Genomic DNA, 27,196 nt, shown 5'->3' with positions numbered 1-27,196 from the left:
TATATATATATATATATATATATATATATATATGTATATACACATATATATACATATATATAAATACATACATATACGTAAATGTATACATAAATATGTATATATATGTATATATATATATATATATATATATATATACACGCACACACACACACACATATACATATATATATATATGTCTGTGTATATATGTGTGTATATATACATGTTTTCTTAAGGGGGACAGGACGACTGATCCGTGTTAAGGAAAGAACGAATGGGGCCATGTATCGTGAGATTTTGAGCCAAAACCTCCTTCCATCATTGAGAGCTTTGAATGGTTGACCAAATACTTATTTTCCACCATAATTTACAAATAAATTCTTTAAAATTCCTACAATGTGAATTCCTGGATTTTTTTTCACATTCTGTCTCTCACAGTTGAAGTGTACCTATGATGAAAATTACAGACCTTTGTCATCATTTTAAGTGGGAGAACTTGCACAATCGGTGGCTGAATAAATACTTCTTTGCCCCACTGTATCAATAATGAAATATTAACATTGCAACACATGCCAATACGGCCTTTTTAGTTTACTAAATTGCAATTTTAAATTTCCCGCAAAGTATGATGACGCGTGCGTTTGACGTCACTGGTTGTAGCGGACATTATTTTCCAGCCCGATCCCAGCTATAAGTATTCTGCTTTCATCTTATTCTGGACATCTGTGTCGCTGAATATTTTGCAATTTGTTCAATTAATAATGGAGAAGTCAAAGTAGAAAGATGGAGGTGGGAAGCTTTAGCCTTCAGCCACACAAACACACGGTATTTCCTTGTTTAAAATTCCCAAAGGTGAAGCTTTACTATGGAACAGAGCGGTCAAGCCAACATGAATCCCGACCAAATATCAATGGGCAGTTTTCAATGAGAAAATTGTGGTAATAAGTCGGCTCTTACCGGAGACATCTGGAAATCTGTGTTGCTGAATCTTTTGCAATTTGTTCAATTAATAATGGAGACGTCAAAGAAAAAAAATGTTAGTGGAAAGCAGCGTATTGCGGCCGGCTGTAGCAAAACAAACATAGCCGGTGTTTCTTTGTTTACATTTCCTAAAGATGACGGTGAAGCTTTATTATGGAGCAGAGCGGTCAAGCGAACATGGTTCTGTACCACATGTCAACCGGCAAGTTTCGGTCAGAAAATTGTGGTAATAAGTCGGCTCTTACCGCAGACATGAGCGGAGCTTGTGTCGTTCCTCCTGCACCTGTCAAAGAGGCAGCTGAGACTCTCTTGGCTCCTCCGTGGCTTCCCTCAGAGACACTGGCGGACACCACACCCCTCCGACTTCCAGGTAACACCATATAATCTCACTAAAACACTAGTAAAACAATAAGCAGATAAGGGATTTTCCAGAATTATCCTAGTAAATGTGTCTAATAACATCTGAATCGCTCCCACTGCACTCGCCTTTCCCCCCCTTTTTTTCTAGTGCTTTCCTCATCCACGAATCTTTCATTTTCGCTCAAATTAATGGGGAAATTGTCGCTTTCTCGGTCCGAATAACTCTTGTTGCTGGAGGCAATGATTATAAACAATGTGAGGATGTGAGGAGCCATAGAATCCGTGACGTCACGCGCACATCGTCTGCTACTTCCGGTACAGGAAAGGCTTTTTTATTAGCGACCAAAATTGCAAACTTTATCGTGGATGTTCTCTACTAAATCCTGTCAGCAAAAATATGGCAATATCGCGATATGATCAAGTATGACACATAGAATGGACCTGCTATCCCCGTTTAAATAAGAGAATCTCATTTCAGTAGGCCTTTATCTGGTTCTTAAATGGGAAGTGGAACATTTTGAACTGGATTGGGGAGTACATTTACCGTAGGGTGCTAAAAGTATTCTCTTTTCATCGCATAATTACACAGTATTTTGTCATGGCGGTACAAATCCAGACATGATGACTCGAATGGAACATTTATTGTAGCAAAAATATCTAAACTGAGTCACATATACAACAAATAACTGTTAGTGTTGATTTTCAAATGACGTTCTTTTTGGAGGAATATTAACGCTCAAGGGAAGAGAGCGTAAACTAAGGTCTTGTTACTAAATGATTCTTGGAATGAGTCCCTCATGATTATCAACATGATAAAATCAGATACAACTAGTCAAACTAACAGAGACGAGAGGAGAAACTAACCTGCAGGCCTGGGACTAACTAACTCAGCGTAGGGATACCTTGGTGCAATACATGGGGTCCACAGCTTGGCTCAGAGCGAAGGCCACTGACTTCTGTAACGTCGATCTCCTCGTCTTCGCTGCCAGATGACGTAGACCAGGTGATGGTGATGGGATCGGGGATGGAATCCCATGTTCCAACCACATCAATGTCCTCCTCTTCGTCTTGGCTTTCTGGTCTGACTTCCCATGATGACAGTAAAGTGGCTGAAAGACACGGCGCTGCTTTGTTCCCACAGCTTCCTTCCTGTTTTTCCCGGTTGGCCAGATCTTGGTTCTGCTCGCCTATGTGGTCTACAGGTGCAATGTCGCCTATGCTGGCATGCACAACCATCTCATCAGAAGTGCTCGTGGAAGATGAAGGTGGAGGATTTGCCTCAAAATATTTCTTCTTGGCCTCGCTGGCGATATTTCTCATCTCTTCTCTTGGCTTTAAATGCCTCTTTTGCGCCCTCCTCGCTCCTTCCTTGCCTTCTTTCTCCTCAGCTGCATTATTCCCTCCTCTTTCTTGACTTCTCTTAATCAGGTCGCCATGGCCTGCCGGCGTTCCAGGTATCTCTGTGATTGGACTGAGTCGTCGTGTGTTCTTTCTGGGACTGCATGATCGGGGAGCCTTACGTGGCATTTTTATCTCTGGGAGCGGCTGCAACAGAGAAGACGTTAGGCTCCAGCACCACCCGTGACCCCGAAAGGGACAAGCGGTAGAGAGGCCTATCTCAGCTGCATTCGGGTGGAAGGCGGTGTACACCCTGGTCAAGTACCCACCTTATTGCAGGGCCAACACAGACAGACAACATTCACACACTAGGGACCATTTAGTGTTGCTAATCAACCTAACCCCAGGAACATGTCTTTGGAGGTGGGAGGAAGCCGGAGTACCCGGAAGGAACCCACGCAGTCACAGGGAGAACATGCAAACTCCACACAGAAAGACCCAGAACCTGGGGATCTAACCCAGGACCTTCGTATTATAAGGCACATGCACTAAGCCCTGTTCCAACCAAACTTCAACCATCCATCCATCCATTTTCTACTGCATGTCCCTTTTGAGGTCACGGGGGGTGCTGGAGCCTATCTCAGCTGCATTCAGGCGGAAGGTGGCGTACACCCTGGACAAGTTTCCCCCTCATCGCAGGGCCAACACAGATAGACAACATTCACACACTAGGGACGATTTAGGGTTGCCAATCAACCTATCCCTAGGTGCATGTCTTTGGAGGTGGGAGGAAGCCGGAGAACCCAGAGGGAACCCACGCAGTCACGGGGAGAACATGCAAACTCCACACTGAAAAACCCAAAGCCCAGGGATCAAACCCAGGACCTTTGTATTGTGAGGCACATGCACTAACCCCTGGCCCAGCGAATCCTCAACCATCCATCCATCCATTTTTTCAACCGCATGTCTCTTTTGGGGTCGCGGGGGGTGCTGGAGCCTATCTCAGCTGCATTCGGGCGGGAGGCGGGGTACCCCCTGGACAAGTCGCCCCCCTCATCGCAGGGCCAACGCAGACAGACAACATTCACACACTAGGGACCATTTAGTGTTGCTAATCAACCTATCCCCAGGTGCATGTCTTTGGAGGTGGGAGGAAGCCGGAGTACCCGGAAGGAACCCACGCACTCACGGGGAGAACATGCAAACTCCACACAGAAAGACCCAGAACCTGGGGATCTAACCCAGGACCTTCGTATTATAAGGCACATGCACTAAGCCCTGTTCCAACCAAACCTCAACCATCCATTTTCTACCGCATGTCCCTTTTGAGGTCGCAGGGGGTGCTGGAGCCTATCTCAGCTGCATTCAGGCGGAAGGTGCTGTACACCCTGGACAAGTCGCCATCTCATCGCAGGGCCAACACAGATAGACAGACAACTTTCACACACGAGGGACCATTTAGTGTTGCAATCAACCTTTTTTCAGTGATGTACCCCCTGTGAACATTTTTTGTAATTCAGGTACCCCCTAATCAGAGCAAAGCATTTTTGGTTGAAAAAAAGAGATAAAGAAATAAAATACAGCACTATGTCATCAGTTTCTGATTTATTAAATTGTGTAACAGTGCAAAATATTGCTCATTTGTAGTGGTTTTTCTTGAACTATTTGGGAAAAAAAGATATAAAGTTTTTTACACATAGAAGTAATTATCAACTTAAAGTGCCCTCTTTGGGGATTGTAATAGAGATCCATCAGGATTCATCAACTCAATTCTAAACATTTCTTCACAAAAAAAGACATTTTTAACATCAATATTTATGGAACATGTCCACAAAAAATCTAGCTGTCAACACTGAATATTGCATTTCTTTTCACAGTTTATGAACTTACATTCATATTTTGTTGAAGTATTATTCAATAAATATATTTATAAAGGATTTGTGAATTGTTGCTATTTTTAAAATATTTAAAAAATATCTTACGTACCCCTTGGCATACCTTCAAGTACCCCCATTTGAGAACCACTGCACTAGGCCATTGAGTAGGTATCTGCTCGATCATTTGTGGGACAATATGTCCAGGTGGTACCCCGCCTTCCGCCTGATTGTAGCTGAGATAGGCTCCGGACCCCGAAAGGGATAAGCGGTAGAAAATGGATGGATGGATGGAATATAGCGTCCAGGACTAACGGCAGTAACATCATCGCGTGGCTACAACTCCAACACAAAATAAAATGATCTCACCATGTTTCGGACTTTCTTGCGTCTGCTTCTGACTGGATAGGTGAGTGCGGACCGTGCAGGATTCTGTCAAGGAATGACACGTTTGATGAGTAAACAAACACATCAGTCAAGACTTGTTCCGGCAGGCACCTTCTGGACTGTGATGGTCATGGTTGAGGTGTTTACTTGCAGAGCACTCTGCTGCCTCACTTTCACCACGGACGTCCGTCCTAATCTCTTATTGTCTCCTTCCCCAGCTTTTCTATTGATTATGTCGCTCACTGCGTCAGGGGTCTGCTTCTTCTCTTGTCGGGAGGGTCGTTTCTTACTTCCGGTGTTTCCTGCCGCTTTACCTCGCACAGAAGCTTTGGAGCGCTGGGATTGCTTTCCGGGGCTGCAGTGTTCCACCTCCCGGACAACGCCGCCGTCGCCGTGTTGCTCCAAGGACTGCAGGAAGTCTTCCAACATGGCCGTCAAATCTCCCTCCACCTGCGGCTCCAGGAAGCCCACCTCGGCGTCCGCATCGCCGGCGCCTGCTCGTCCATTGGCGACTACCTCCGTGGTGACGGCAGAATAGCGCTGTTGACAGTGCTGGGAGTGCGGCGCGTTCAGGCCTATCAGCACTTCCTCGAATAGACAATTGAAGCGCTCGGATGGGTCTTCGTGAGGCGGAGGGCGGGGCACGGCGGGTGACACCTGTCAGAAAAAGGTTACACCAATGATTCTCAAACTGTGGAACGTGCACAGACACCAACTAGTGCAGACCAGGGCAAAATACGGCTTGCAGGCCACATGCAGCAGATTAAGATTTTCAATCCTGCCCGCCGGACGTTTTACATCAGGGGTATCAGACACGCGGCCCGAGACGTTATTTTGCGGCCCCCACCTCAATAGATGTGAAATGTGAAATATATTTATATAGCGCTTTTCTCTAGTGACTCAAAGCGCTTTACATAGTGAAACCCAATATCTAAGTTACATTTAAACCAGTGTGGGTGGCACTGGGAACAGATGGGTAAAGTGTCTTGCCCAAGGACACAACGGCAATGACTAGGACGGCGGAAGCGGGAATCGAACCTGCAACCCTCAAGTTGCTGGCACGGCCGCTTTACCAACCGAGCTATGCCGCCCAATATGAAAGTTTAAAGGCCTACTGAAATGAGCTTTTCTTATTTAAACAGGGATAGCAGGTCCATTTTATGTGTCAAACTTGATCATTTCGCGATATTGCCATATTTTTGCTGAGAGGGTTTAGTAGAGAACATCGACGATAAAGTTTGCAACTTTTGATCGCAGACGATGTGCGCGTGACGTCACGGGTTGTGGAGCTCCTCACATCTGAACATTGTTTACAATCATGGCCACCAGCAGCGAGAGCGATTCGGACCGAGAAAGCGACGATTTCCCCATTAATTTGAGCGAGGATGAAAGATTTGTGGATAAGGAAAGTAAGAGTGAAGAACTAAAAAAAAAGCAACAACTCCGGCAGCGGGAGCGTTTCAGATGTAATTAGCCAAATTTACTAGGATAATTCTAGAAAATCCATTATATGCATATTGTGTTAGTATTTTAGTGAGATTATAAAGTCTTACCACAAAGTCGGATGGCTGCGGTGAACGCCTGTTTCTCTGAGAGAAACCGAAGAGCCAAGATCACAGCTGCCTTTTTGACAGCTACAGGAGGAGGTCCCATAATCCGCTGAAGTCTCCGGTAAGAGTCGACTTAGTATCACAATTTTCCCATCCAAAAACTTGCTGGTTGACGTAGAGGAGGGGTCACCAACGCGGTGCCCGCGGGCACCAGGTAGCCCGTAAGGACCAGATGAGTGGCCCACTGGCCTGTTCTAAAAATAGCTCAAATAGCAGCACTTACCAGTGAGCTGCCTCTATTTTTTAAAATGCATTTATTCACTAGCAAGCTGGTCTCGCTTTGCTCGACATTTTTAATTCTAAGAGAGACAAAACTCAAATAGAATTTGAAAATCCAAGAAAATATTTTAAAGACTTGGTCTTCACTTGTTTAAATAAATTCATTAATTTTTTTACTTTGTTTCTTATAACTTTCAGAAAGACAATTTTTAGAGAAAAAGTATAACCTTAAAAATGATGAGGATTTTTAAACACTTTTTAAACCTTTTTACCTTTTAAATTCCTTCCTCTTCTTTCCTGACAATTTAAATCAATGTTCAAGTAAATTTCTTTTTTTTATTGTAAAGAATAATAAATACATTTTGATTTATTATGCATTTTTGCTTCTGTTTTTTCGACAAAGAATATTTGTGAAATATTTCTTCAAACTTATGATTAAAATTCAAAAAAATTATTCTGGCAAATCTAGAAAATCTGTAGAATAGAATTTAAATCTTATTTCAAAGTATTTTGAATTTCTTTTAAAATTTTTGTTCTGGAAAATCTAGAAGAAATAACGATTTGTCTTTGTTAGAAATATAGCTTGGTCCAATTTGTTATATATTCTAACAAAGTACAGATTGGATTTCAACCTATTTAACACATGTCATCAAAAATATATTTATTGTGAGAAATCATTAAGATGATCAGTATTTCCACAAAGATAAATATCATTAATTATTAATAATAACATAGAGTTAAAGGTAAATTGAACAAATTGGCTTTTTCTGTCAATTTATTTAAGTGTGTATCAAACTGGTAGCCGTTCGCATCAATCAGTACCCAAGAAGTAGCTCTTGGTTACAAAAAGGTTGGTGACCCCTTTGTTAAAGCTTCACAACAAACAAAGAAACACCGGCTGTGTTTCGGTGCTATAGACAGCTGCAATCCACCGCTTTCCACCAACAGCATTCTTCTTTGACGTCTCCATTAATAATTGAACAAATTGCAAAAGATTCAACAACACAGATGTCCAAATTACTGTGTGATTATGCGATTAAAAGAGACGACTTTTAGCCGTAAGTGGTGCTGGGCTAATATGTCCACTCCAACCCGAGACGTCACAAATACGCGTCATCATTCCGCGACGTTTTCAACAAGAAACTCATCGGGAAATTTAAAATTGCAATTTAGTAAACTAAACCGGCCGTATTGGCATGTGTTGCAATGTTAATATTTCATCATTGATATATAAACTATCAGACTGCGTGGTCGCTAGTAGTGGCTATCAGTAGGCCTTTAATATTGTGAAATCGCACTTTCTTTATTTTTATGTAAATATTGTGTGGCCCATTCAATAAAAAACTGTAAACTTCCGTTCGCTTTTTTTTTTTTTTAAATAAATGTGGACAATGCTGAAGAAACAAGTCCTTTTCAGAAAACCAACACGTTTAGCTGAACTGCACCAATTGTGTCAAGAGTAGCGGTCAAAAATTCAAGCAGAAGCCTGCCAGAAGTTTGTGGATGGCTACCAAAAGCACCTTATTGCAGTGAAACTTGCCAAGAAGCATGTAAGCAAATATTAACATCAGTGTATGTATAATTTTGACCCAGCAGATTTGCTCACATTTTCAATAGAGTCATAATAAATACATAAAAGAAGCAAACTTCATGAATGTTTTTTGTGTCCAACAAGTATGTGCTCCAATCACTCTATCACAAAAAAATAAAGAGTTGTAGAAAGTATTGGAAACTCAAGACAGCCATGACATTATGACCACGACTGTAAATAGTCATGAAAATAAAGAAAAGACATTGAATTAGGAGAAGGTGTGTCCAAACTTTTGGCCTGTACTGTATATCCAATTTATTTCCACGTATGAAAGAGGCCTGGGTCGAATATGAAAATTCGGAATTGGGACTCTTCATACGGACATTAAAGGCCTACTGAAAGCCACTACTACCGACTACGCAGTCTGATAGTTTATATATCAATGATGAAATATTAACATTGCAACACATGCCAATACGGCCGGTTTAGTTTACTAAATTGCAATTTTAAATTTTGCGCCGAAATATCCTGCTGAAACGTCTCGGTATGACGATGCATGCGCGTGACGTCACAGATGGTCGAGGACAATTTGTTCCAGCATGGTTCCCACCTATTAGCTCGTCTGTTTTCATCCCGAAATTCCACAGTATTCTGGACATCTGTGTTGCTGAATCTTTTGCAATTTGTTCAATGGACAATGGACACATCAAAGAAGAAAGCTGTAGGTGGGAAGCGGTGTATTGCGGCCATTTTTAGCAACACAAACACAGCCGGTGTTTCATTGTTTACATTCCCGAAAGATGACGGTGAAGCTTTACTATGGATCAGAGCAGTCAAGCAAACATGGTTGGATTGGACCACACACACAAAGTACATTGTATTATGCAGCAATCATTTCGAAAGATCCTGTTCGAAAAGGGTCCCTTGCGAAGGGCAGAGATGGGCATCGCCACCACCCGTCGACTGGTGCTGAAGAAAGGTGCGGGGCCGACCTTCAGGTTGTACAGGTACGACCATATAATTTCACTAAAACACTAGTAACACAATAAGCAGATACGGGATTTTCCTGAATTATCCTAGTAAATGTGTCTAATAACATCAGAATAGCTTCCACTGTATAGTCTGTTTTAGTTTTTTCTAGTCCTTCATTCTTACTTTCCTCATCCACGAATCTTTCATCCTCGCTCAAATTAATGGGGAAATCGTCGCTTTCTCGGTCCGTAACGCTCTTGCTGCTGGTGGCCATGATTGTAAACAATGTTCAGATGTGAGGAGCTCCACAACCCGTGACGCCACGCGCACATTGCCTGCTACTTCCGGTACAGGCAAGGCCTTTTTATTAGCGACCCAAAGTTGCGAACTTTATCGTCGATGTTCTCTACTAAATCCTTTCATCAAAAATATGGCAATATGGCGAAATGATCAAGTATGACACATACAATGGACCTGCTATCCCCGTTTAAATAAGAACATCTCATTTCAGTAGGCCTTTAATAATGAGCTCGCAGCAGCAGGCGTCACCTCACAAGATCCTCGGGTGCCGAGAATGTCAAACAACTGACAAAAGTGAAGTCTTGGTGAAGATTGATGATTGCTCATTTTTATGTCTATTATTTTAATGCCTGGATTGCGATCGACTTACACACGCTCCGCGATCGACCGGTAGCTCGCGATCGACGTAATGCCCACCCCTGGTTTACACGGACATTAAAGGCCTACTGAAAGCCACTACTACCGACCACGCAGTCTGATAGTTTATATATCAATAATGAAATATTAACATTGCAACACATGCCAATACGGCCTTTTTAGTTTACTATATTGCAATTTTAAATTTCCCGCCAAGTGTCGTGTTAAAGACGTCGCGGTATGATGACGCATGCGTTTGACGTCTCGGGTTGTAGCGGACATTATTTTCCAGCCCGATCTATGCTATAAGTAGTCTGCTTTAATCGCATAATTACACAGTATTTTGGACATCTGTGTTGCTGAATCTTTTGCAATTTGTTCAATTAATAATGGAGAAGTCAAAGCAGAAAGATGGAGGTGGGAAGCTTTTAGCTACACAAACACACAGTGTTTTCTTGTTTAAAATTCCCAAAAGTGAAGCTTTATTAGGGATCAGAGCGATCAAGCGAACATGGATCCCGACCACAAGTCAACCGGCAGTTTTTGGTGAGAAAATTGTGGAAATAAGTCGCCTCTTACCGGAGATCAGCGGAGCCAGGGTCCTCCTGCAGCTGCCGTGACTTCTCTCAGAGACTATGGCGTCAACACACCCGTGGCCACACCCCTCTGACGTTAAGGTACTATTTAACTCACTAAAACACTAGCAACACAATAGGCAGATAAGAGATTTCCCAGAATGATCCTAGTAAATGTGTTTAAAAAACATCTGAATCACTCTCACTGCCCTCGCCTTTTTTCCCCTAGGCCTTCACTCTAAATTTCCTCATCCACGAATATTTCATCCTCGCTCAAATTAATGGGGAAATCGTCGCTTTCTCGGTTCGAATAGCTCTAGCTGCTGCTGGCTATGGTTATAAACAATGTGAGGATGTGAGGAGCCCTACAACCAATGACATCACGCGCACATCGTCTGCTACAGGCAAGGTTTTTTATTAGCGACCAAAATTTGTGAACTTTATCGTCGATGTTCTCTACTGAATCCTTTCAGCAAAAATATGGCAATATCGCGAAATGATCAAGTATGACACATAGAATGGACCTTCTGTCCCCGTTAAAATAAGAAAATCTAATTTCAGAAGGCTTTTAAAAAAATTCAATGCATGGGGAAAAAATGGAATTGACCTGCAGTGTGAACAAGGCCATATAACGTGTGTGTGTGTGTGTGTGTGTGTGTGTGTCTAACCTGTTGGCACTCCTGCTTTGTCCTCGGTCTACACGTCACATTGCCGCCTCCTCCCATCTCGTAATGACTTTCTCCACCCGGGCTGAAACCCTTCCACGCTCCTCGCCCCCGTTTCCTCTGGGCCCTCCAGAAGGAATGCAGAATGTGTCGGGTCTTCAGGTACAACTTCCTGCCTGTGGCTCCTCCCCCCCGGCCCGTCCGCACGGCGGCCGCCGTCCCGCACCTGTGCAAGAGGGACCTGTGCTGCTTGCTGGGCGCCACCGTCTGCACGTCCACCTTCTGCATCCACCCTCCGCGCGGCCTCCCAGGCATCCGCTGAACCGCCGCTTTGGCTCCTCGTGCCTTCGTCTTGGCTCTCGCAGCCTCCCGGCGGTCCGAGTTTAAAAAGTGGCTAATAAATCCCGGGATGTTGTCACGATATTGCTCCAACTGCTCGTCGCCTGCTAATTCTCCCTCGACAGCACCAGAGAAGAAGGCGTGCGGGTGAGCGGGCCACAGGGTGCCCTTGCTGGGCAGGGATTGAGGTGCTGTGTCAGGTGTGGAATGTGGGTTATGATCTGGAGGGTGTCTTAAACTCTGAAGTAGAGACATGTCAATGGTCTCGTAGGTTGGCACAGGAGGACAAGAACTTACTTGAGGGCCACCTGTCTGGACGTATTTCCCCCCATTTGTTTCACTCCACAGCACAGTGCTGCTCTCCATCACCTCCCCCGTCCACCCGACATACGTGACTTGATCCTCAGCCACCGGATCAGTCTGCACGCCCACCTCGGCACGCTGCGCCACGTCCACCAGGTCCCGGATGCCCATTTTGGCCGCCGCCGACACGGCCCGCCGCTTCTCGCTCTCCCCCTCCCCGGCCATCTCCCCAGAGTACAGCAGTTTGACCAGGTGGAGCAGAGTGCTGGCGCCCAGAGTGCCAAATTCCAGCACATGGTCTTGTCCAGCAGGGGGCGTGGGTGAGGAGGACAGAGCAGTGGACAGTTCTGGGCTGATGGCTGAGAGGACACAACTGTGTGCAGGCACTGAAACACCTGCAGGGAGAAGAGCGATCAGCATGGTTTTACCTGCACGGGGGCCATTTTGCTTCTTGTGTGAATGCTCCAAAGCGATAATACAAGCATTTCACCAAAATCCAACACGGAACGACACAGGAAGTCCATCATACAGACAGCCATCAGACTGTATAATGCACATGTTTCTTTTGACTGTACAATGTGTTTATATTATTCACATGTGAATAATGCTGTATAATAGACTATATTATTCACAAGTGAATAATGCTGTATAATAGACTGTATTTATAGTATTCACATGTAAATAATGATGTGTAATAGACTATATCTATACTATTCCCATGTGAATAATGCTGTATAATAGACTATATTATTCACAAGTGAATAATGCTGTATAATAGACTGTATTTATATTATTCACATGTGAAGAATGCTGTATAATAGACTATATTATTCACATGTGAATAATGCTATATAATAGGCTGTATTGATGTTATTCACATGTGGATAATGATGTATAATAGACTATATCTATATTATTCACATGTGAATAATGCTGTATAATAATTATATTATTCACATGTGAATAATGCTGTATAATAGACTAGTATTCACATGTGAATAATGCTGTATAATTGACTGTATTTATGTTATTCACGTGTGAATAATGCTGTATAGACTGTATTTATGTTATTCACTTGTGAATAATGCTGTATAATAGACTATATTATTCACATGTGAATAATGCTGTATAAAGACTGTTTATATTATTCACATGTGAAAAGTGCTGTAAAATAGACTGTATTTATGTTATTCACATGTGACTAATGCTGTATAATAAATAGACTGTATTTATATTATTCACAAGTGACTAATGCTGTATAATAGACTGTATTTATATTATTCACAAGTGAATAATGCTGTATAATAAACTATATTATTCACACGTGAATAATGTTGTATAATAGACTGTATTTATGTTATTCACATGTGAATAATGCTGTATAAGACTATTAATCGCATGTGAATAATGCTGTATAATAGACTATATTATTCACATGTGAATAATGCTTTGTAATTGACTAGTATTCACATGTGAATAATGCTGTATAATTGACTGTATTTATGTTATTCACATGTGAATAATGCTGTATAATAGACTATATTATTCACATGTGAATAATGCTGTATAAAGACTGTTTATATTATTCACATGTGAAAAGTGCTGTAAAATAGACTGTATTTATGTTATTCACATGTGACTAATGCTGTATAATAAATAGACTGGATTTATATTATTCACAAGTGACTAATGCTGTATAATAGACTGTATTTATATTATCCATCCATCCATCCATTTTCTACCGCTTATTCCCTTTTGGGGTCACGGGGGGCGCTGGCGCCTATCTCAGCTACAATCGGGCGGAAGGCGGGGTACACCCTGGACAAGTCGCCACCTCATCGCAGGGCCAACACAGATAGACAGACAACATTCACACTCACATTCACACACTAGGGCCAATTTAGTGTTGCCAATCAACCTATCCCCAGGTGCATGTCTTTGGAGGTGGGAGGAAGCCGGAGTACCCGGAGGGAACCCACGCATTCACGGGGAGAACATGCAAACTCCACACAGAAAGATCCCGAGCCTGGATTTGAACCCAGGACTGCAGGACATTCGTATTGTGAGGCAGACGCACTAACCCCTCTGCCACCGTGAAGCCCTGTATTTACAGCATTATTCACATGTGATTAATACAGTCTTATACAGCATTATTCACATGTGAATAACATAAATACAGTCTATTATACAGCATTATTCACATGTGAATAATATAGTTTATTATACAGCATTATTCACTTGTATTTATATTATTCACAAGTGAATAATGCTGTATAATAAACTATATTATTCACATGTGAATAATGCTGTATAATAGACTGTATTTATGTTATTCACATGTGAATAATGCTGTATAAGACTGTATTAATCACATGTGAATAATGCTGTATAATAGACTGTATTTATGTTATTCACATGTGAATAATGCTGTATAATAGACTGTATTTATTTTATTCACATGTGAATAATGCTGTATAATAGACTATATTAATCACATGTGAATAATGATGTATAATAGACTGTATTTATGTTATTCACATGTGAATAATGCTGTATAATAGACTATTTATGTTATTCACATGAGAACTATGCTGTACAGTAGACTGTATTTATATTATTCACATGTGAATAATACTGTATAATAGACTATTATTCACATGTGAATAATGCTGTATAATAGACTGTATTTATATTATTCACATGTAAAACAGACCTAAGTGTTTATTGTTTATTGTGAGCGAACTGTGGTGCTAAATTTCCCCCAGGGATCAATAAAGTACTTTCTATTCTCTTCTATTCTATTTGTACACCAAAATCAATAAATTTATTCTTCTTCTTCTGCAGATTTTGGCACGCTCTACCTTCCACATTTTTCAACCTATTATAACCATTCCACCTTCAACACATTCCACCATTCTGGAAATTCAAACAATCATTTTACCAAGTTAAAAAAAAATTCCACGATTTTCCGGGATTCCTGCTTTTTCAAACCCTTTTTTCTGCCGACTACTCCTCCCACATTTTTCAACCCACTTCAAGCTTTCCCCCGTCAAAACATTACTTTTGACGGGGGAAATAATGGAGATCGTTATCCATGCGTTTGTTACGTCTCGTCTCGATTACTGTAACGTATTATTTTCGGGTCTCCCCATGTCTAGCATTAAAAGATTACAGTTGGTACAAAATGCGGCTGCTAGACTTTTGACAAGAACAAGAAAGTTTGATCATATTACGCCTGTACTGGCTCACCTGCACTGGCTTCCTGTGCACTTAAGATGTGACTTTAGGGTTTTACTAATTACGAATAAAATACTACACGGTCTAGCTCCAGCCTATCTTGCCGATTGTATTGTACCATATGTCCCGGCAAGAAATCTGCGTTCAAAAGACTCCGGCTTATTAGTGATTCCTAGAGCCCCAAAAAAGTCTGCGGGCTATAGAGCGTTTTCCGTTCGGGCTCCAGTACTCTGGAATGCCCTCCCGGTAACAGTTCGAGATGCTACCTCAGTAGAAGCATTTAAGTCTCACCTTAAAACTCATCTGTATACTCTAGCCTTTAAATAGACCTCCTTTTTAGACCAGTTGATCTGCCGCTTCTTTTCTTTCTCCTATGTCCCCCCCTCCCTTGTGGAGGGGGTCCGGTCCGATGACCATGGATGAAGTACTGGCTGTCCAGAGTCGAGACCCAGGATGGACCGCTCGCCTGTATCGGTTGGGGACATCTCTACGCTGCTGATCCGCCTCCGCTTGAGATGGTCTCCTGTGGACGGGACTCTCGCTGCTGTCTTGGATCCGCTTGAACTGAACTCTCGCGGCTGTGTTGGAGCCACTATGGATTGAACTTTCACAGTATCATGTTAGACCCGCTCGACATCCATTGCTTTCGGTCCCCTAGAGGGGGGGGGGGGGGGGGGGGGGGTTGCCCACATCTGAGGTCCTCTCCAAGGTTTCTCATAGTCAGCATTGTCACTGGCGTCCCACTGGATGTGAATTCTCCCTGCCCACTGGGTGTGAGTTTTCCTTGCCCTTTTGTGGGTTCTTCCGAGGATGTTGTAGTCGTAATGATTTGTGCAGTCCTTTGAGACATTTGTGATTTGGGGCTATATAAATAAACATTGATTGATTGATGATTGATTTTAATCAGGACAAAAAACAAAGTTGTTTTATGACCTTTAAAAATTCCAGTTTTTTCCAAAATTCCACAACATATCTCAATTCAACATGTTACATTTCCCTAACGATTTGAAAAATTTTAACACGGACCATTTCAACTTTTTCTAACCAATCAAGCTTTTTTTTACCAATTTCAAAAAAATTCCCGCTTTTTCCAAAATTCCCATTAAAATCAATAGGACATTCTTCAAAGTTTCACATTTCCCACATTTTTTATCTGATTCAAACTTTTCCAACGTCAGAATATTCACCCTGTTTGGGAATTGAGTGCTCTACTGCAACATTTCTAAAACAATTCCAGGATTTTAGTTTAACTTCAGCATTCACACGCAATTCCTTCAGGGATTGCCTCATCTAGTTTGAGACAGTATTATTGTTTTTACCTTCAGCCCTGAGGAGAGTGTCACAAAATTGTCGGTGCTGCTGCTGTCTCTGCAGCTCAGCCACCAGGAGCGCTTTAAATCCAGGCTTTCGGTAGCGCCACATCTCCCCATCTAGACTAGACCAGATTGGAACAGTATACACACATTTAATAGTTTAATTGTCATGTTTCCTAATGAGGAACAAGAACGGGAAAATACATCTGCATATATCTAAAGTACAAACCCCGTTTCCATATGAGTTGGGAAATTGTTAGATGTAAATATAAACAGAACACAATGATTTGCAAATCCTTTTCAACCCATATTCAGTTGAATATGCTACAAAGACAACATATTTGATGTTCAAACTGATAAACATTTTTTTGTTTGCAAATAATCATTAACTATAGAATTTGATGCCAGCAACACGTGACAAAGAAGTTGGAAAAGGTGGCAATAAATGCTGATAAAGTTGAGGAATGCTCATCAAACACTTATATGGAACATCCCACAGGTGTGCAGGCTAATTGGGAACAGTTGGGAGCCATGATTGGGTATAAAAGCAGCTTCCATGAAATGCTAAGTAATTCACAAACAAGGATGGGGTGAGGGTCACCCCTTTGTAAGCAAATTGTCGAACAGTTTTAGAACAACATTTCTCAACGAGCTATTGCAAGAAATTTGGGGATTTTACCATCTTTTGTCGGTAAAATCATCAAAAGGTTCAGAGAATCAGGAGAAATCACTGCACGTAAGCTATGATATTACGGACCTTTGATCCCTCAGGTGGTACTGCATCAAAAACCGACATCAGTGTGTAAAGGATATCACCACATGGGCTCAGGAACACTTCATAAAATCACTGTCAGTAACTACAGTTGGTCGCTACATCTGTAAGTGCAAGTTAAAACTCTGCTATGCAAAGCAAAGCCCATTTATCAACAACACCAAGGAACGCCGCTGGCTTTGCTGGGCCCGAGCTCATCTAAGATGGACTGATGCAAAGTGGAAAAGTGTTCTGTGGTCTGAAAAGTCCACATTTTGTATTTGGAAACTGTGGACGTGGTGTCCTCCGGAACAAAGAGGAAAATAACCATCCAGATTGTTATAGGCGTGAAGTTCAAAAGTCAGCATCTTTGATGGTATGGGGGTGTATTAGTGCCCAAGGCATGGGTAACTTACACATCTGTGAAGGCACCATTAATGCTGAAAGGTACATACAGGTTTTGGAGCAACATATGTTGTCATCCAAGCAACGTTATCATGGATGCCCCTGCTTATTTTAGCAAGACAATGCCAAGCCACGAGTTACAACAGCGTGGCTTCGGAGTAAAAGAGTGCGGGTACTTTCCTGGCCTGCCTGCAGTCCAGACCTGTCTCCCTTTGAAAATGTGTGGCGCATTATGAAGCGTAAAATACGACAGCGGAGACCCCGGACTGTTGAAGGACTGAAGCTCTACATAAAACAAGAATGGGAAAAAAATTCCACTTTCAAATCTTCAACATTTAGTTTCCTAAGTTCACAAAAGTTTATTGAGTGTTGTTAATAGAAAATGTGATGTAACACAGTGGTGAACATGCCCTTTCCCAACTACTTTGGCACATGTTGCAACCATGAAATTCTTAGTTAATTATTATTTGCAAAAAAAAAAAAAGATTCAATCAATCAATCAATCAATCAATCAGTTTTTATTTATATAGCCCTAAATCACAAATGTCTCAAAGGACTGTACAAACCACTACGACTACGACATCCAAGTTAGAAAATGAATAATTTCCTTGCAATTTCGTTGTACAATGACAAATATATATCCTATTCTAAAGTGTAGTGAGGAAAACTCGTATAAGTCCCGATTTGACTCCGGTCCTTAGGGTGACAATTTGATTTGAATTAGATTCTAAAGCAGGGGTCACCAACGCGGAGCCCGCGGGCACCAGGTCGTCCGTAAGGACCAGATGAGTCGCCCGCTGGCCTGTTCTAAAGATAGCTCAAATAGCAGCACTTACCAGTGAGCTGCCTCTATTTTTAAAATTGTATTTATTTACTAGCAAGTTGGTCTCGCTTTGCTCGACATTTTTAATTCTAAGAGAGACAAAACTCAAATAGAATTGGAAAATCCAAGAAAATATTTTAAAGACTTGGTCTTCATTTGTTTAAATAAATTCATTATATTTTTTTTACTTTGCTTCTTAAAACTTTCAGAAAGACAATTTTAGAGAAAAAAATACAACCTTAAAAATGATTTTAGAATTTTCAAACATATATACCCTTTTACCTTTTAAATTCCTTCCTCTTTTTTCCTGACAATTTAAATCAATGTTCAAGTTTTTTTTTTTTTATTGTAAAGAATAAATACATTTTAATATAATTCTTCACTTTAGCTTCTGTTTTTTCGACGAAGAATATTTGTGAAAAATTTATTCAAACTTATGATTAAAATTCAAAAAATATATATTCGGGCAAATCTAGAAAATCTGTGGAATCAAATTTAAATCTTATTTCAAAGTTTTTGAATTTCTTTTCAAATGTTTGTTCTGGAAAACCTAGAAGAAATAATAATTTGTCTTGTTAGAAATATAGCTTGGTACAATTTGTTTTATATTATAACAAAGTGCAGATTGGATTTTAACCTATTTAAAACATGTCATCAACATTTCTAAAATTAATCTTAATCAGGAAAAATTACTAATGATGTTCCATAAATTATTTTTTACATTTTTTCAAAAAGATTCGAATTAGCTAGTTTTTCCTCTTCATTTTTTTCGGTTGAATTTTGAATTTTAAAGAGTCGAAATTGAAGATAAACTATGTTTCAAAATTTAATTTGAATTTTTTTCGTGTTTTCTCCTCTTTTAAACCTTTCAATTCAGTTTTTAAATGGGGGGACGGCGTGGCGAAGTTGGTAAAGTGGCTGTGCCAGCAATCTGAGGGTTACTGGTTCAATTCCCACCTTCTACCATCCTAGTCACGTCTGTCGTGTCCTTGGGCAAGACACTTCACCCTTGCTCCTGATGGGTCCTGGTGAGCGCCTTGCATGGCAGATCCCACTGTCAGTGTGTGAATGTGTGTGTGAATGGGCGAATGTGGAAATACTGTCAAATCAATCAATCAAATGTTTACTTATATAGCCCTAAATCACTCGTGTCCCAAAGGGCTGCACAAACCACAACACAAACTACTTAAAAAGGGGTAGAAAAGCGCTATACAAGTACAACCCATTTACCTTTTTTTCCCCCATCATTTTTTCTCTACAAAAAACCTTCCGTAAAAGGAAAAAAAATGTACGACGGAATGACAGACAGAATTACCCCTTTATATATATATATATATATTTATTAGGGCTGTGAATCTTTGGGTGTCCCACGATTCGATTCACTATCGATTCTTGGGGTCACGATTCGATAATATATCGATTTTTTTCCATTCGATTCGATTCTCAATTCAAAAAGGATATTTTTCCAATTCAAAACAATTCTGTATTCATTCAATACATAGGATTTCAGCAAGATCTACCCCAGTCTGCTGACATGCTAGCAGAGTAGTAGATTATTTTTTTTTTTAAACTTTTATAATTGTAAAGGACATTGTTTTATCAACTGATTACAATAATGTAAATTTGTTTTAACTATTAAACGAACCAAAAATATGACTTATTTTATCTTTGTGAAAACATTGGACACAGTGTGTTGTCAAGCTTATGAGATGCGATGAAAGTATAAGCTACTGTGACACTATTGTTCTTTTTATTATAAATGTCGATTGATAATGTCAAATAGGGATTTTTAATCACTGCTATGCTGAAATTATAACTAATATTGATACTGTTGATAATATTAATTTTTGTTTCACTACTTTTGGCTTGTTCTGTGTCGTGTTTGTGTCTTTATTGCAGTTCTGAGTGTTGCTGGGTCAGGTTTGGTTTTGGAAATGGATTGCATTGTTATGGTATTGCTGTTTATTGTTTTGTTGGATTGATTAAAAAAAATCGATTTAAAAAAAATGAGAATCGATTCTGAATCGCACAACATATTCGAATCGATTTTTTCCAACAACCCCTGATATATATATATATACATATATATATACAGATTTATTTATTAAAGGTAAATTGAGCAAATTGGCTATATCTGGCAATTTATTTAAGTGTGTATCAAACTGGTAGCCCTTCGCATTAATTAGTACCAAAGAAGTAGCTCTTGATTTCAAAAAGGTTGGTGACCCCTGCTCTAAAGCATAAACATATATGTGATGTCCTACATTTAAAATGATCACAATTTGAATGAAAGCGCATTACCGTAATTATGCATTTAAATACGCAAGGAGAACAATAAACACCGTAATCATTTCCCGGTGTTTATTTGCTGATTGTCTGCTTATGCCCGCCATTACTGTACACGGTGTGGTCGCTGTTCACACTTTAAAACCTCAAATTAATAGCAAATGCAGAGAATATAAGTCACCAAAAATATGTGTCGTTTAAGTTACGCCTTCATTTTTCAACATGAATGTACTTTTGAGATGTTAGCAAGGCTGCTAACAAGCTAGCTGGCGTGACTCGCTAGACAGGTGTCACCTCCTTTAAATCCTACATTTTTACTTCTAAAAGCGGGCACAGGTGCGACTTTAATTTTTATATTTTTTTCAAAAGTTCAACTTTAAAAATAAATAAATTAGCAAGAGAGCTGTCTCGACGAATGCCGATATTTCACACCAAGGAGGGAAAGTAGAAAGAGGACTCACGTTTGTCAAAACTCACTGGAAAGCCACGTTGTTAAAATACAAATTAAAAATAAAAACATTAAAAATATATTCATGTAACTTGGTTTGCGTTCGAGTTAAGTTCTTTCCATGTCTTCCGATTGATGACGTCAAGAAGTTGTCACGCATGGTCGTTCTGCCAGCATGTTGGAGTGGTGGTTCTCTCGTCTTCCAACAGGGGGCAGTAGATGACCTGCATGGTGTGTGTGTGTGTGTGTGTGTGTGTGTGTGTGTGTGTGTGTGTGTGTGTGTGTGTGTGTGTGTGTGTGCGCGCAAACAAAGATGACACAGTTGACATTGACGACAAGATAGTTCGGTTCAACTTAAAAAACAAATGCTTGATTTAGAGCAGGGATGTTGAAATTGTTTTCATCGAGGGCCACTTCGCCGTTATGGTTGCCCTCAGGGGTTGCTTTTAACAGTGAATAACATACAGTATGAATAAAATATGTATACAGTACATTAAAACACGAGTATAATTTAATATTTTTACGTACGCCTTACAAAAACAAATCTTTAGATTGGATTGTACTGTATAAAAATAGGCAGCTCAAACGCTATAAGTTTACCATAATATATATATATTAATACATATATATACATACATACATATATATATATATATATATACATATATATACATACATACATACATACATATATATACATATATATACATACATATATACATATATATACATATATACATACATATACATATATATATATATATATACATATATATACATATATACATACATATACATATATATACATATATACATATATATATATATATATATATACATACATATATATATACGTATATATACATACATATATATACATACATATATATACATACATATATATACATACATACATACACATACATACACATACATACATATATATACATCCATACATATATATACATACATACATACATATATACATACATATATACATACATACATACATACATATACATACACACATACATATACATACACACATACATACACACACACACACACACACACACACACACACACACACACACACACACAATATATATATATATATATATATATATATATATATATATATATATATATAAATAAATACGAAGTTCCTGCAGTCCTGGGTTCAAATCCAGGCTCGGGATCTTTCTGTGTGGAGTTTGCATGTTCTCCCCGTGAATGCGTGGGTTCCCTCCAGGTACTCCGGCTTCCTCCCACTTCCAAAAACATGCACCTGGGGATAGGTTGATTGTCAACACTAAATTGGCCCTCGTGTGTGAATGTGAGTGTGAATGTTGTCTGTCCATCTGTGTTGGCCCTGCGATGAGGTGGCGACTTGTCCAGGGTGTACCCCGCCTTCCACCCGATTGTAGCTGAGATAGGCGCCAGCGCCAGCGCCCCCCGCGACCCTAAAAGGGAATAAGCGGTAGAAAATGGATGGATGATATATATATATATATATACATATATATACACATATATATATGTATACATATACATATATATATATATACATGTACATACATATACATACATACATACATATATACAAACATACATATATATATATACATACATACATACATATAAACATACATATATATATATATACATACATACATACACACGGGCTTCACGGTGGGAGAGGGGTTAGTGCGTCTGCCTCACAATACAAAGGTCCTGCAGTCCTGGGTTCAAATCCAGGCTCGGGATCTTTCTGTGTGGAGTTTGCATGTTCTCCCCGTGAATGCGTGGGTTCCCTCCGGGTACTCCGGCTTCCTCCCACTTCCAAAGACATGCACCTGGGGATAGGTTGATTGGCAACACTAAATTGGCCCTAGTGTGTGACTGTGAGTGTGAGTGTTGTCTGTCTATCTGTGTTGGCCCTGCGATGATGGAAAACTCAGGAGGGTTGGCAAGTATAAGAATTAGCGTTGAATGCGGTGATACAGCGACACCGCCACTGTATAATACCGGTGGGCCAGCTCTAATGTTAATTTAATATTGCCTCAAGGGCCAAATGAAATTACACGGTGGGCCAAATTTGGCCCACGGGCCAGAGTTTGACACCCATGCTCTAAAGGCTTAGTGGCCACATGCGTGGACAGCACCTTTTAGCTTCCATTTCCAAAATGGTGTACACTACTAAATTGGGGTCTTATGGCCACTTATGTGGACACTTATACTGCCATCTGTTGGTGTTAGAAGAGTATAACATACAATGGAAGTTGGGGGGGTGGGTGTAAGAATAAGAATTAGCATGTCACTAAACATGAAGTACACATTGTGTACTTATGGACTAAGTACATCATATCAAAATATGATTCTTAGTTTTTATTCTAATCAGGGTCTAATAAGCCCAAATAGCACAGAGAAATAAAATAAAAAAGCATGTGAACAAACAACTTAGGCCTTAAGAGGTTAATTAAAAGTGTAAATATATGTACCTGTACACAGTAAATGGATTTTTGTAATAGATTTATTAAGGAAAGATAACATACTTTATTTACACATTTCCACACTTTCGGGGGCAAAAAAAATTGATGTGTCGGGGCAGATCTGGACACTTGTGTTTTAGAACGTTGTCTGCCAGAGAGCGTGTCCAGTACCAGTATGCAAAAAAACATCAATGCAAAGTGAAATAAAAATGTTTTTTGTGAGAAATCATTAAATTGTACATTAGTGGAAATGCCTAAATATTGAGTTTTAATTTGGTAACTATCCAGATTACATTAAAATACACTTTACGGATTTTAATCTCTAGTGACTAAGCGCTTTACATAATGAAACTCAATTGATTGAAAGTTTTATGAGTAGATTGCATATTCCGTACAATTGACCACTAAATGATAACACCCCAATAAGTTTTTCAACTTGTTTTTCCACGTTAATCAATTCATTCAATATCTAATATTTACATTCAAACCAGTGTGCGTGGCACTGGGAGCAGGTGGGTTAAGTGTCTTGCCCAAGGACACAACGGCAGTGACTAGGATGGCGCAAGCCGGGATCAAACCTGGAACCCTCAAGTTGCTGGCACGGCCACTCTACCAACCGAGATATAGATTAGATTAGATTAGATTAGATAGTACTTTATTTATTCCGTCAGGAGAGTTCCTTCAGGAAAATTAAAATTTTCAGCACAATCCCATTCAAGTTTAGACAAACATTACAGGGAGACAGAACAGGATCGCTGACGGGTCTGCCGGCTTCCAGCGCTCCTTACAAAAAAGATGAGATAAAGGTAAACAAAGGGGGGGGAGAAAAAAATAGAAGATTAAAATAAAATGTAAAACATCGGTCTTTGCCTGGGCCCTGGAGAGGAGGTGCAGACTGAGGCCAAGGGAAAAAAAACAAATAAATTAAAAAAATACAAAAACAACTCATAACCATGGTACACATCCCTCTTCCATGTGTGTAAGAGGGATATACCGCCCCATTTTAACAGATAAAGCTTTCAGCCCCGTCCCAGCAACAACAAAACAGGCATCTGTATAATTTCTTTCCTTGTTTTTATTTAAAAAGAAACATATGACATTTAATAATGATGATACATTGTTGAGATATGCACGACTGAAATGATTCAAATGCTGGCAAGACACTGAAAAAGTGATAGAACGCTCACAAAGGCTTTAAGTCAGGGGTTTCAAACTCAATTTACCTGGGGGCCACTGGATGCAGAAACTGGGTGAGGCTGGGCCGCAAGAAAATATCTCTTAAAAAAAAATCTATCATGCACTTTTAAATGAATTCACCTTCTTTAAATGGCTTTCCCGCCCTAGCAACATACTTGCCGACTCTCGCGATCTTACAGGAAACACCCGAATATCAGTGCCCCTCCCTTGAGTTGAAAAGGATTTGCAAATCATTGTATTCTGTTTATATTTACATCTAACACAATTTCCCAACTCATATGGAAACAGGGTTTGTAAGTTCTGCTTCTTCCTACTCCTTTTTGAACATGATGAAAAGAGAAACCGGAAATTGTGATGCAACATGTTGTATGCTTGCATGTTCCAAATAAACTCAAACCCTTGTTCCATTGAACGAGTTTAAAGCTTCTGTGAAAGGATTGAAGTCTATTTTGTCATGTGAGCAAGTTTTAATGTTGTAAATATAATATCTTATGTGTTGTTTACAGTTTTTTAATGTAACCTTGCCGCTGCCCTCTTGGCCAGGTCTCCCTTGGAAAAGAGATCTTTGATCTCAATGGGATTTTACCTTGTTAAATAAAGGCTAAAAAAAAAACATGCACGCCGTACCTTTCACAATCCAGCGTTTCCAGAGGACTATGATCACGTTTAGGCACCAGTCCGCTTCCACGGCCTTTAAAGCCACGGTGTGTATGTTCCTGTCGCTGTAAAACAACCAAATACAAATGAGAAACAAGTCAAAAGTTCCATTTGCAGCATTGATAGTTGAAAACAAGCAGACGTGAGCGAACATTGTCTAAGAAATGATCTTTATTTATAAAAAACATCAGTATGACCAGTTACATAACTCCGTTCTTTTTTCTCTTTAAAAAAAAAGCAACTGTCAGAGGCAAGGCAGGTATGAATGGTACATGGATAGGCAACATTACAAATATATCATGTGTGTGTAAAGAACTGGAAAGATTAATTTAAAAAAAACAAAATAAAATTGCATAATGATCTTACCCACCATCGCAACACAGGACACTCAAAATACAAATAAACTAGAGAGAAAAATGGCGAAGAAAGAAACCAAAGGGATGACAAAAATAAGAATCTTGGTCGCCTACTATAACAAAACCGTACTGACTCGAGTCTCCTCTAAGCAAATACACCCCCGTCGGCGGATTCAGTCCACGAGAAGATGACGTCATCCTAAATAGCGGACACAAGGGGGGAAAAAGTGATTAAACAGGAAGTGGTTCAAATGAGCGCTTATTGCCAGCTTCACTTCCCACTGTCATCCGTCAAGCCAGATGTGGAATTTTGGAATAAAACCAAGCATTAAAATGTCTTACACCAAGAAAAAAAATATTAAGAACAAAAATTGACAGACATGAGCACAAAAATAAACAATGTGTCTGCGCTTGCATACGAAAATGAATTTAACAAACAAAACAAAAAGGTCCATAGGTGTTTCTCCCCTCACACACACACACAAACACCTGCTTTTTCTTGTGTACACCTGTGCCAACCCCAAAGCGGAGAAAATATTTCTACACAACACTTCTATACAAACATTCTCCATCTACAGGGCGACTCGTCAGGTATCCGAAAATATCCCCTTGAGGGGGACGTATTTAAATAAAAGCCAAAACTAATGCGGTCATCCCGTTTTCTTTGTATATGTACAGTTCATATCCTACACTGAGAGGTCCACACACTCACACACACAATCTCCTTGTTAGGATGCAAGCAGAAAAATCATGTTGAAAATAGCAAAGAGGGCAAAAACACCAGAATTAAATGATTGTCAACAGAGGTGATTGCCTCTATAGATTTATAACTTAATACAAAGACTTCTGCTGCTACGATCAAAAGGTACAACGCAAAAAAAAGAAAAGTGTTGCAACTTAATTGAGCTGCAACACCACCACGTTCTTTGGATGCCAAACAGTCGTCTCATTGGTCCGCTGGGAGACGGTAAAGGAAGAGAAAGATAAGGACACACACACACGCGAGGGGAGTGTGTGCATGTGGACCATCCTTCCCTTAGTAGCCGGGCAGGGATGGCCCGGTCTGGGTGATGCACACGATCAGTTTTTCTGCAGAAAAAAAAACACAAAAATAAACAAATATTGATTAGTGACATTTTAGTTTTAAAAACTGTCTCAGTCAATGTGTATTATTGACATTTTAACACATGTTGGACACATTGTTAGTGTTTACACTTGCCCTATATTTCCAGGAGCCAACGATAACACAATATTGTCAAACTGTACGAGGGATATATTCAACACATTGCCAAAAAGCTAAATACTAGGAGGCGCTCTTCTTCCTTCACTATTATTCCTGTTTTGTTTATTCCGTAGAACCAGTGTTCTCTACAGTGGACATTTGATTTTGGTCTATTTACTTTGTCAGAACTACAGAAGCACTTTGCTGGTTTTCCTT

The 27,196-nt window shown here is 40.0% G+C and overlaps 2 protein-coding genes across 10 annotated transcripts in view; both read right to left on the bottom strand.

Annotated features, from left to right (window-relative positions):
• Window positions 1–1,948: 1,948 nt before the first annotated feature.
• Window positions 1,949–21,288, bottom strand: LOC133552337 (uncharacterized). 3 transcript variants are annotated; one of them, XM_061899559.1, is made up of 6 exons: window positions 21,070–21,288; window positions 16,350–16,465; window positions 11,155–12,188; window positions 5,034–5,579; window positions 4,905–4,967; window positions 1,949–2,868 (listed from the first exon to the last, which is right to left on the bottom strand). In XM_061899559.1, the coding sequence occupies exons 2-6, from the start codon at window positions 16,450–16,452 to the stop codon at window positions 2,206–2,208; spliced, it is 2,409 nt and encodes an 802-aa protein (XP_061755543.1). In that variant the 5' UTR covers window positions 16,453–16,465; window positions 21,070–21,288; the 3' UTR covers window positions 1,949–2,205. The 3 variants fall into 3 exon arrangements, with proteins under 3 accessions (XP_061755543.1, XP_061755545.1, XP_061755546.1); XM_061899561.1 differs by having other exon boundaries at window positions 16,350–16,460; XM_061899562.1 differs by lacking the exon at window positions 16,350–16,465.
• Window positions 21,289–25,555: 4,267 nt separating this feature from the next.
• The window catches only part of LOC133552712 (catenin delta-1-like), a 75,346-nt gene continuing 73,705 nt past the window's right edge, over window positions 25,556–27,196 (bottom strand). For all 7 annotated transcript variants that reach the window (XM_061900112.1, XM_061900113.1, XM_061900115.1 and 4 more), the window contains one exon: window positions 25,556–26,847. In XM_061900112.1, coding sequence (XP_061756096.1) covers window positions 26,795–26,847 — 53 coding nt within the window. In that variant the 3' untranslated portion in view covers window positions 25,556–26,794. The remainder of the gene's footprint in view (window positions 26,848–27,196) is intronic.

The sequence above is a fragment of the Nerophis ophidion genome, linkage group LG05 (assembly GCF_033978795.1).
Source record: "Nerophis ophidion isolate RoL-2023_Sa linkage group LG05, RoL_Noph_v1.0, whole genome shotgun sequence".
NCBI classification, from domain to species: Eukaryota; Metazoa; Chordata; class Actinopteri; order Syngnathiformes; family Syngnathidae; genus Nerophis; species Nerophis ophidion.
This window is presented reverse-complemented; position numbering and strand designations above follow the sequence as displayed.

What these genes read in the sequence shown, in the direction of transcription:
- LOC133552337 (XM_061899559.1), bottom strand. Translation starts at nt 16,452, where the DNA reads ATGTGGCGCTACCGAAAGCCTGGATTTAAAGCGCTCCTGGTGGCTGAG. An exon ending in TGACCATCACAGTCCAGAAG is followed by an intron (nt 4,968 to 5,033) that starts GTGCCTGCCGGA and finishes ATTCCTTGACAG; the next exon opens with AATCCTGCACGGTCCGCACT. An exon ending in GCAAGAAAGTCCGAAACATG is followed by an intron (nt 2,869 to 4,904) that starts GTGAGATCATTT and finishes TCTCTGTTGCAG; the next exon opens with CCGCTCCCAGAGATAAAAAT.